Source organism: Brassica napus, chromosome A1 (genome assembly GCF_020379485.1).
Source record: "Brassica napus cultivar Da-Ae chromosome A1, Da-Ae, whole genome shotgun sequence".
NCBI lineage: Eukaryota > Viridiplantae > Streptophyta > Magnoliopsida > Brassicales > Brassicaceae > Brassica > Brassica napus.
The window spans coordinates 5,687,837-5,699,180 of NC_063434.1; the positions used below are offsets into that span (position 1 = coordinate 5,687,837).

The 11,344-nt window shown below is 34.7% G+C and overlaps 4 protein-coding genes and 1 long non-coding RNA gene across 5 annotated transcripts; 2 read left to right on the forward strand and 3 right to left on the reverse strand.

Annotated features, from left to right (window-relative positions):
* Positions 1–124: 124 nt before the first annotated feature.
* On the reverse strand, positions 125–995 carry LOC106437773 (heat stress transcription factor A-6a). The gene is made up of 2 exons (XM_013878748.3): positions 660–995; positions 125–578 (listed from the first exon to the last, which is right to left on the reverse strand). The coding sequence occupies exons 1-2, from the start codon at positions 978–980 to the stop codon at positions 267–269; spliced, it is 633 nt and encodes a 210-aa protein (XP_013734202.2). The 5' UTR covers positions 981–995; the 3' UTR covers positions 125–266.
* Positions 996–2,317: 1,322 nt separating this feature from the next.
* Positions 2,318–2,960, forward strand: LOC125575791. The gene is made up of 2 exons (XR_007314381.1): positions 2,318–2,558; positions 2,668–2,960. It is a non-coding gene; the product is annotated as an uncharacterized LOC125575791 (long non-coding RNA).
* A 287-nt stretch (positions 2,961–3,247) lies between these two features.
* On the forward strand, positions 3,248–4,340 carry BNAA01G10130D. The gene is made up of 2 exons (XM_013878734.3): positions 3,248–3,562; positions 3,788–4,340. Exons 1-2 carry the CDS (start codon positions 3,425–3,427, stop codon positions 4,151–4,153), a joined length of 504 nt encoding a protein of 167 aa, XP_013734188.1. The 5' UTR covers positions 3,248–3,424; the 3' UTR covers positions 4,154–4,340.
* Positions 4,341–6,042: 1,702 nt separating this feature from the next.
* Positions 6,043–6,896, reverse strand: LOC106437760. The gene is made up of 2 exons (XM_013878721.3): positions 6,694–6,896; positions 6,043–6,574 (listed from the first exon to the last, which is right to left on the reverse strand). The coding sequence occupies exons 1-2, from the start codon at positions 6,838–6,840 to the stop codon at positions 6,188–6,190; spliced, it is 534 nt and encodes a 177-aa protein (XP_013734175.1). The 5' UTR covers positions 6,841–6,896; the 3' UTR covers positions 6,043–6,187.
* A 1,745-nt stretch (positions 6,897–8,641) lies between these two features.
* On the reverse strand, positions 8,642–11,059 carry LOC106358009 (heat stress transcription factor A-4a). The gene is made up of 2 exons (XM_013797746.3): positions 10,787–11,059; positions 8,642–10,699 (listed from the first exon to the last, which is right to left on the reverse strand). The coding sequence occupies exons 1-2, from the start codon at positions 10,985–10,987 to the stop codon at positions 10,391–10,393; spliced, it is 510 nt and encodes a 169-aa protein (XP_013653200.1). The 5' UTR covers positions 10,988–11,059; the 3' UTR covers positions 8,642–10,390.
* Positions 11,060–11,344: the final 285 nt, after the last annotated feature.

Sequence of the window (11,344 nt, forward strand, 5' to 3'; positions counted from 1 at the left end):
TGCGGTTGTTCTCAAGTGACCAGTAAAGTTATGATCTCAGGTGTAAGAGAGAGGCTTTAATAAGACTACAAAGACAACATTTGTAGGCTAATAACAGAAGCATTCTTGTGGATGTTTCAGCCAGTGAGAAAGCTACCATTTAAATATTACACAAAGTAATATTCGGGACAAGGTTTGATACAAAATAGCAATAGATTAAAATATAAAGGTTAAGCAAAACATGCATTGTCTTACTGGAAAACCCCAATTATTACTGGAACAAGTGATCAAATTCGTAGATGTCGGAAGCGATTCTCTAGTGGCGTTTTAGCAATCGTTGATGATGATGATGATTCAAATATTTGCTTGTACCTCATCCTTGCTTCGTCGGCATTTATTATAATCCGAGGTTCACGTCTCACAGTCACAGAGCCGTTCTTCTCTGCTTCGGCTCTAGCTTTGGCTCTCTGGGCACTTTTCTTCATCCTATTCATCGCAGCTTCGAGACGCATCTTCTTCAAAAGCTCAGGTTTACCTCTCACAAAGTACTGCTTATGTCCGAATTCCAAGTGCTCAGATCCCTTAATTCTTACAAATCCCTACCAACCAACAAGAAACTCAGATTCAAAACTGCAAAATTCCAAAAAAAAAAAAAAAAAAAAGAAAAGGAGAAAACTTACGTATGTGTCAAGTTCGGTGAGAAACTGTGACAGATTGCAGCAAAAGAATCTCTTAAGAATCTTTTTGGTGAATAGCTCATTAGGATTCCAGATGACAAAACTCTTGTTGTTTTTGCTCCATGAGATTGTTGAATCCAGTGAAGGATCATCCACAATCTCATATATTGCGACGTGGAACTGCTTCATCCCCGCAATAGCTTCAAGCCCTAAACACCCGATGAAACACACAATCCCAGATCTGGATACCAACCCTAGATTATCGAGAGGACGCAAGCGTGTGAACCATCTTATGCCTTTGGGCCTTTTAATGAGCTTTTGCATTTGTTTCCTTATATTGGGCTTTTACGAGTTACTAGATTTTTAACCGCGCTACGCAGATAAGAAATTATATGTATTTCTCAATTCTGAAAAAAATAATATATAATATTGTATTACATTATTTAAAAAATATAAAATAAGACTACATAACATAAATATATTTTATAAATTTTCTTTGTGGAAGTCATTATGTTATTTGATTGTTGTACTTGATTCACATATTTGCATAGATATTTGTGATAGATGAATAACTATATTTTTATTATCAGTAAATAATATATATTTATTATATAATATAAAAAAATAAAATTATTTACTTTTTAAACAAAATTGTCTCATGTTGGGGATTCAGTTATAGACATATAATATTCGAATGAGACATTTTTACAGTTATCAATCTTCTTAACAGTCAAGAAACAAATCTGAATATCAAAACAATATCTCATACGATCTCTTTGTGGAATAACTGCTCTGAAGAAATTGAATTTAGGCATCAAAAAGAACTGGAAATGATGTGCAGATGTGTTACCTAAGTCAGCTTTACAAAGTACTACTATTCATAGTTCATATATCATTTAAATCCATCATTTCTTAAACATCTTGAAATAACTGATGCTAATTAATAATAAACTTTTGGATGGAAAAAAATCAAATTTGTCTAATTACCGCTTAAATACTTTATTAATATTGTCTAATTTTTATTTTTATTTTGTTAATTTTAGAGTTTTTTGTATTTAAGATTTTTTTTTCATATTAAGCTTATATTTCTTTCATATAATATATATATGTCATAAAAATTACCATCAAATCAGTTTTACTTATTTATTATTTTGTTATTAATGAAAATACACTTTTAAAATAATTTAATTTATAATAAAATTATATATTAATTTGTTGTATTCTAACAATTTGATTGATTTAATTAATTTGCTTTGGTGGATAACTTAAAAAGTTTTCATATGAATCGGAGAAAGCAAGCTTATGTTGTTATATTATATTATTTGTGTATATGGAATCTATATATAATGCTAGTGTAATAAAGAAAAAATATTATTTTTTTTGTAACTTCAAAAAGATACATTATTACAATTTGAAATTAATCAAAATTGAATAAAATGGTAATTAAATAAATCTAATTGTTTTTTTTTATCTTCTTTAGTTGGATTCTCATGAAAAGAAATCGATAGGTTAAATAAATGTTTCAAAAAAATTTGTGTTATTGTTTTGTCTTTAAATTACAAAATTTATTGAATTGATATATTTAATTATTGCACTCTTAAATAATATTTTATTAAGACATTAGAGAACTATGTTTTGAGTTGTTTTGTCAAAATTGTACAAAAATCTATGCTTTTTCATATTTATCACGAAATTTATATGTTAAACTTACTTTTACAAAATTATTAACTTTGTCATGAAAACAAAAATCTATGTTTTTTCATATTTGTCAATGTTCTCATACTTTCAAAGAATATACTTTCTTGTAGGAGGCACAAACATATGCTCAGGAGAACAGTCTTTTCTTCATGGAAACTTCAGCAAAAACCGCAGCTAATGTCAAGGAGATATTCTATGAAATTGGTGAGCTATCGACCTATCGTTACACTTTAAGATTCAAATTCAAACAGTTTTTTTTTAATGCTTCTAATACTAAATGGTGTTATACCTTTTTCTCTTTTGACTGGGACAGCAAGAAGGTTACCAAGAGTACAACCAACAGAAAATCCAACAGGAATGGTTCTACCAGATAGGGCCATGGATAGGGGAGCGAGTTCATCTTGTTGTGCTTAGTTATATGTAATGGAATACATGCACTTCCCTTAAAGGGGACCTTCTGGTCAGTCAATATTGAGTTATGGACTTGTGTGTTTTGAATATCTTTGCTTTGTTTTTCTTGTGTGAAAATTTGATTTACCAATTAAAAAGGGTTGTACATGAAGATATTTCATATTGAAATATGATGTCTACCGCATATTGGAACTATGTATCCAATTGTCAAAACACCAAGTATTTTCAAGTTTTAGGAACTCTAGAATGTTCTTTTTTTTTCATTTGAGCTTCCTGATTCTCACAAGTTTGTGTGACAGTATTCCACATCATCGCCAGGTAATGTTAATAACTTTCTCATTATTGAAGATGTAACAACTTTCTGGCCCAGGAGTAACAACTTTGTCATTGAAGAAATTCAGGATCATCAGACTCTGCACATGGTTCCAATAGCTAGGGCCCTACATGTAGCATAACACCAGTTTTTAAGAAGACACTAATGAATGATTAAGTCGGTTATTACTTTCCGTGGTGGTCACATTTAATACATTTAAAATTGTGGACTGGGCACCGAATACCCTATAAACAAATAATAAAGGTAAAGCCCAATAGCAACCCACCAATAAAATACGAAAAAGGTTTATAGGGTTTCTCAGAAAATTACGCAGATCAAAGTGGAAATGTCGGACTATGCTTCTCCCGAAAAATCGCCCTTCACTATTTTCTGTGAGTATTCAGCTCTGAAGCATTCAACCATACAGTTAGCCCATAGTTTTGACACCAAACTCCAGGAATTGAGACATTTCAACCGCAAAACTGTAAGTTTCTATCGGGTGTTCTAAGCTATGTTTTTGGCCTAGATCCCTTATATCGTTTTGTCTGACTTTTTTTTTTACTTGGACGATCGCTCATATCGTTTGTGCTTACATTATTTTTGTCTGTGACTTTTTTTGGATTTGTTTTTTTGATTTAAGGGCCCCACCTGAGAATCTCAGTTGTTTCCTATTTTGTTTTTTGGTCTCATATTTTTTTTTTTATTGCAGACCACCTCCAAAGATGAGCTCAGAGCTTCCATAAGGTGCATTGGCAGATGCATTGACAGTTTTGAGGAATCTTTTACTGAGCATGCTGTAGTGATCGATGGTAAAGTGGATCGACCTGTGGTCAACTTTTCTGAAGATTTGACCAACGATCAGCTCCGGTCAAATGCAAAGCTCCTTTTGAAGTATTTCAAGAAACGTACCCTCCGCTACTTCTATGACGCTTTCTTCCCTGATCCTCTGGATCTGCATATCGATGCTGTGCCCAAGTGTGATTTCATCAGGTCTCATCTCGAAAACTTTGAGTCTCTCATTGACCGTGTCATGATGGAAGCTTATGCCTGCAAAACAAGTTCTGAAGATGAATAGTTTACCTAGCTTACCTTATCATTTATGCTGTGGATGGATGTACTTACCTAAGTGATGGATCGATTGGCTTATTTTATTTTAACTTTGATGTGGATTTGTGTTAGTTTGTCACACTCCTAATGATGTGCCACGTTTTTATGTTACTATGTCTCACTCTCAAACTAATGGATCTGTGTTATATGTCTTATGTGTTAAGTGTTTTTCTTTCCAGTCATCCAAATGAGTCTTTCTTAACTTCCTTCCTACAATATTTACAATCAAACACACACACTCTAGAAGAAGAGTAAGAAAAACAATAAACCCCCCCCCCCCCCCCCCCCCCCCCCCCATTGACAGCACACATAGTCTTAACTCCAAACCTTAACGTTCTCCAACTGAAATATGAACTGATTCCAAGCAAATCATCTCTTTTAATGAGTCAAAAGTGGTGCACAAGACAAAACAACTCTTTGTAATCATTGTCCCCAAAAATGCGCTCTTCCTTTTCTGTTTCAAAGTGCCACCATCTCCAAAATAGCTGACTGAGCTTTACTTGAAACTTCTCACCAGCAACGTTTTGTATCCCAGTTTTGCATCATTCTCTGTTATCCAAATGAATGCTCTTTCTTTCCCCGGCGCCAAACATCACTCCTCTTTGATATAAGAATATCTCCAGGACACTCATCTCTGAAATAATAGCTCTATCATTTCGACCCTTGTAGCCTAACCAGTGTTTAAGAGTTCTAAAAAAGATACTAATGATTGAGTTATAAATCATTTTCTTGTAATAAAACAAATGAATTGTCACTGTTCAATGACATGATAAATATAATTAAATTATTTGTTTCTTTATTGAATCTGATTTTAAAAAGAAAATTCTAACTTTGTTGGGAATAACAAGACATAGAAACCCCACAAGGGCATATGCTTCCAAGAATCCAATTTATGTCAAATATCACATTGTGACAATAAATTGTTTCTATATACTCTGTTACCAAATTGGGCTTCAGTGATTTTTTAATCCACATGCTTCCAATTATGAGACAAACCTCAAAAGGCACATTATAATAAGAACAATGATTACTATTTAATAAAAATTTCATTGCTATTCCCAGACACACATGTCATGATTATGCGTAACATATTAAATACGAGTCGAGTAAATCCAGGAGCTAAGCTAATTAAATAAAGGTTCACTAAAGAGTATATAAAATCCATAGGCTATGCCTATCAGGTAGTTAGTTAACACGATTCATATAAAATCCACAAGATAAGTATGATTGAAACAACAGTCTCAACATAACAAACAACACAAACACAACAGACAGCTACTACAGTCTAACATAACAAACAGCTACGAATATTCACTCTTTCTTCTTCATGCTTACTCATTTTCCTTTTCCTCTTGGTTATCCTCATCTTCATCTTCATCCCCTCTTCCTCAGAGGTGTTTAAGCAATCATAGCATGGAAGAGAAGAGGCGTCGGTCTGCTGCTAAGTATGAGGAAAACGAAACTCCAAAGAGAAGGAGAACAGCTGAATAGCCAGCCACATCCCTCTGTTAAAAGTTTTGTGTTGAACCATGGTGGTGTGATAAGTATGTGGAGATGGTGGCTTTGAAACAGAAATGGCAGAATCTTGGAGCTGAGACTATGTGTGCTGTTAAAGAGTGTCACTAAATGGGGTTTTCTAGTTTTATTCTGACATTGGAATTAGGACATGTTAGACGGGTATTTCATACAAATAAGTTTAGACGTACTGTTCTCTTGGAGAACCTCTGTGTGGTTACTAAGTTTTTAACCCGTGTGTGTGCATACTAATGTACGAATGAAGTTAAGAAAGATCATCGTCATTTGAAATGACTCTGCTGGGTACTAGCTAAGAGAAAGCACTTCTTAACACATAAGACATTAAAAATAACATAGATCCATTAGTTTGAGAGTGAGACATAGTAACATAAAAACGTGGCACATCATTAGGAGTGTCAAACTAACACAAATCCACATCAAAGTTAAAATAAAATAAGCTAATCGATCGGATCCAACATGAGGTAAGCTAGAAAAATATATACCCAGAGTCTTCATCTTCAGAACTTGCTATGCAGTCATAAGCTTCCATCATAACCTTGTAAATGAGAGACTCACAATTTTCGAGATGAGACCTGATGAGACCAAACTGGGCCATAGCATCGTCAACATGTGTAATATCAGGAGGGAAGAAAGCGGCAAAAAAGTACTCGAGAGTGCGGTTCTTGAAATACTTCAAGAGTAGCGTGGCATTTGACCTCAGTTGGTCGTGGCTCAAATCTTCAGAGGAGCTAACCTCGGGTCGATCCACCTTATCCTCGACAATCACTTCGTAATCGTTCAAACTGATCTCCATATTGTCAATGCATCTGCCAATGCACCTTATGGAAGCTCTGACCTCATCTTTGGAGGTGGTCTGCAATAAAAAATATGAGACACACCAATATAACAATTTCAGGTAAAACCCAACTCAGATCTAACAATCCAACATAAGAAAAAAAAAAAGAAGAATCTTAATATACAGAAAATGCTTACGGTTTTACGTATGAATGATCTAAAAGACACAAGTTTTGTCTTAAAGCTCTGGTTTAACTCCATGGTCGCCGCCTTGGCCGCTGCGAACTCTGGAAGAATGGTAAATGCAGAGGCTGCATCAGATTTCAAGGAAGAACTTTGCGACATACTTTATCGCCGAATTTTCAGGTTAATTTTCTTTCTTGCAAATAAACCCTAAAACTCCTTTATTTATACACACCGTAAGTTTCGTAGTGGGCTACTATTGGGCTCTAGTGAACTTGGGGATCCACTCCACTATGTTTCTTTATTGCATAAAATGCATACATATATATATATATATATCTACTAATAATAACAATCCTAATTAATTCCAAAGATTGTGAATTTCACTTAAGTTTAAAGATTATGTGTTCATTTTAGAAGTTGTGACTATTTAATATGAATTTTTTTGACTTTTCATATAATTATCATTAAAAAAAAAACAATTTCAACTAATTAAGATTGTGAATTTCACTTAAATTAAGTTTTTTTGTTCATTTTAAAAGTTGTGACTAGTTGACTTTTCATATAAGTATCATTTCAAAGAAAACAATTTTAATTAATTTCAAAAGTTATGAATTCCACTTAAATTGAAAGGTTATGTGTTCATTTTAAAAGTTTTGACTATTTAGTATGAAAAAATTGTGACCTTTCACATAAGTATCATTTCAAAAAAAAAAAAAACAGTCCATATTAATTCCAAAAGTAGTAAATTCCACTTATTGAATGGTTATGTTTTCATTTTAAAACTTGTGACTATTAAAAATGAAAAGTTGTGACTTTTCATCTTAGTATCATTTCAAAAAGAACATGTTTTAGATTGAAAAGATGTGACTATTCAAATAGATTTTTGAAGTCTATAAATAGTTTATGTCCAAGCCTTTCTCAAAGTAAAATTTTACCAATCTAATAAAATGGAAAGAAAAAAGTTATGTGCCATTACCTGATTACAAACTTTTAGAAAATATTCAAATGAAACATTGTCAAACAAAAAATAGTAGGAAGAGTTTTACGTGTTTGGATAGCCAAAATCCAGAATGAAAAAATGAAATCATTAGTTTTAAACTTTTAATCTTCTTTTACAAGATGAGAAGGTTTGTTTTCCATACTAACAAATTTTTTGTGATATGTACTTTTCATGAACACATGTTTCATGTTCTATTTCTTCCAACAAAAATTACATTCATGTCGGTATAGTTGATACCATTCACTAAACCTCACTAGATCAGCCAGATTCTTCACCATCCGCCATAGGTGCATTCAAATAAGAATATCTTTGCAACCATGAGGAGTTTGACCGTGAAATCACTTGCTATAATAGATTATCAACTCAACCAGAGCACGCGGCGAATTGATTTCATACAGAAAGGAAAAATGGTTTACGAGATATACCATTTACAAGTCAGACGAACTGCACTATATACGAGCTGGTTCAATTTAAGGAAAGTAATTATTTCTTCAAGGAGTGTGTACCTAAAACTCACGTGTGAAAACTAGGAATAGATTTTTTTCTTTATTGGCTTTTTTTACTTCATTACATCTAAGACCACTTAGAGAGTTGATACCATGCACTAAACCTCATTGGATCAGCCAGATTCTTCACCATCCGTCATGGGTGCATTCAAAGAAGGATATCTTTGCAACCATGAGGATTTTGACCGTGAAAAAAACTTGCTATAAATTCTCAACTCAACCAGAGCACGCGGAAAATTGGTTTCATACCAAAAGGAGTAATGGTTTACGAGATATACCATTTACAAGTCAGGCGACCTACACTGTATCCGAGCTGGTTCTATATAAGGAAAATAATTATTTGCTTAAGGAGTGTGTAACTCAAACTCACGTGTGGAAACCAGGAGATCATTCATTACATCTAATACCACTTGGAGAGTTGATACCATGCACTAAACCTCTCTGGATCAGCCAGATTCTTCACCATCCGACATAGGTGCATTCAAAGAAGGATATCTTTGAAACCATGAGGAGTTTGACCGTGAAACCATCTGCTATAGATTCTCAACTCAACAAGAGCACGCGGCGAATTGGTTTCCTACCAAAAAGATTAATGATTTACAAGATATACCATTTACAATTCAGGCGACCTACACTGCATCCGAGCTGGTTCTATTCAAGGAAAGTAATTATTTGCTTAATGAGTGTGTAAATTAAACTCACGTGTTAAAACAAGGAGACATTCATTACATCTAATACCATTTGGAGAGTTGATACCATGCACTAAAGCTCACTGGATCAGCCAGATTCTTCACCATCCGACATAGGTGCATTCAAAGAAGGATATATTTGAAACCATGAGAAGTTTGACCGTGGAACCATCTGCTATAGATTCTCAACTCAACAAGAGCACGCGGCGAATTGGTTTCCTACCAAAAGGATTAATTATTTACAAGATATACCATTTACAATTCAGGCGACCTACACTGCATCCGAGCTGGTTCTATTCAAGGAAAGTAATTATTTGCTTAATGAGTGTGTAAATTAAACTCACGTGTTAAAACAAGGAGACATTCATTACATCTAATACCATTTGGAGAGTTGATACCATGCACTAAAGCTCACTGGATCAGCCAGATTCTTCACCATCCGACATAGGTGCATTCAAAGAAGGATATCTTTGAAACCATGAGGAGTTTGACCGTGAAACCATCTGCTATAGATTATCAACTCAACAAGAGCACGCGGCCAATTGGTTTCATACCAAAAGGATTAATGATTTACAAAAGGCAAAAGAATCTCGAAACAGCAAAAGGCAGGACAACCTTGTGTAACAAGAAAAAAACTTATAAAAAGTTCAACATCGGAGATAAACTGTGACAACTCTCGGCAAAAGAATCTCGAAACAATCTTTCTTTCGATTAGCACTTGAGGATTCCAGATGACGAAACCATTGTTGCTTTTGCTCCATGAGATTATTGAATCCAACAAGGATCATCCACCACCTCGTATATATCGCTGTAAAACGAACACAATCCCTTTGGATATTCGTGAACCATCTCTACTACACACCAAAAGAACAGATGTGACGCCTATCCCAAACCCTAACATGGTAGAAGAAAACACTAATCTTATAACATACTAGCCCCCAATTCGTTTTCTTGTGAGTAAAATTTGTTTCGGTTATTATTTGGTTTAGTAATGATCTAAACCAGCTTAAGTAGGGTCAACTAAAATACCGGAATGATCAAGAAAGCTCTTGACAAAAGAGAGGAATGCAGACTACATGGAGAGTTTCAGAATGTGACCAGAAACCATGCATCACAAGTTAGCTGGGTTAGCCTGGTTTCTCAGGTGTAGAGACGTGGATCACAGTGGATAAAGAACACAGAAAAACACACAGTTGAGAAGGCTGCGAAGATGCTATTTGTAAGGCTACGCCTACTAATAGAAGACATTCTTGTAGGGGTTGCAGCCACAGTTTTTCCTTGGCATTCACAAGACTTTTGGTTGTTGTTAGTAAGAGATGTTGAAGGGACATTCATCGCAACTCATAAGAGATGAAGCTACCATTTAAATCTTGATGTTTGATGATTATTTTACAGAATAGCATCAAATATAGGTCAAGAAGAAATACATGTATCCTTTTCTAATATTATTATTTTAATAAAGCCTTGATGCAAGAAAGCAACTGAAACAAGAACAAGTGCTACATGTGCCGTGATCAAATTTGTAGATGTCGGAAGCTGTTCTCCAGTGGCGTTTTAGCTTTGGTTGAATGCCCCATAATTTGGTCGAACCTAATACGTACATCTTCGAGACACATCTTCCTATAAGAAGGTTGATCTCCCACAGAGCCCTTCTTCTCTGCTTCTGCTTTAGCTCTAGCTTTGGCTGCCTTGAGATCTTTCTTCACCCTACCCCAGGCAACTTTGCGACGCAGCTTAATCATAAGCTCAGGTTTACCTCTCACAAAGTATTGCTCATGTCCAAATTCCAAGTGCTCATCAGACCCCTTTATTCTTACAAATCCCTACCAACCAGCAAGAAGCTCAGATTTTAAAACCCGCAAAGATTCCAAAAGAAATCGGGTGATACCATATTATAAAATAAAACATACATGGGATTTAAGATCTTTGATAAAATGTGACAACTTGTTGCGAAAGAATCTCCTAAGAATCTTTTTCTCGACAAGCTCTTTAGGATCCCAGATGACAAAACTCTTGTTGCTTTCGCTCCATGAGATTATTGAATCCAGTGATGGATCATCCACCACCTTGTATGTACCTGTGTAAAACTGAGACAGCGACATCCACGCCATAGCTCTTCAAACCCTAAAACAAACGAACGTGGAAAAATAATCCAAGATATCGACACCAACCCTAATTATCAAGAAAAGCGTGTGGGACCATATACAGTAAATCTTATTTCTTTGGGCTATTTTTGGGTTTTTGCATTCATTTTCTTATGCTCATTGGGCTCTCATTCTGCTTGGATTAATTCGTTAATTAAACTTACCCTTCGTGTGTGGTTATTAATCCCTGTTCTAAAACGCGGCCGCTGTGACCGGATTTGCGCCATGCCGGTGCATGTCCGTGGCAATTGACACCTACTCCGCGAACTAGGCGGCTAGTTGAAAAGTAAACTATATATTGTGGAGTATATTATGTTTCCTTGG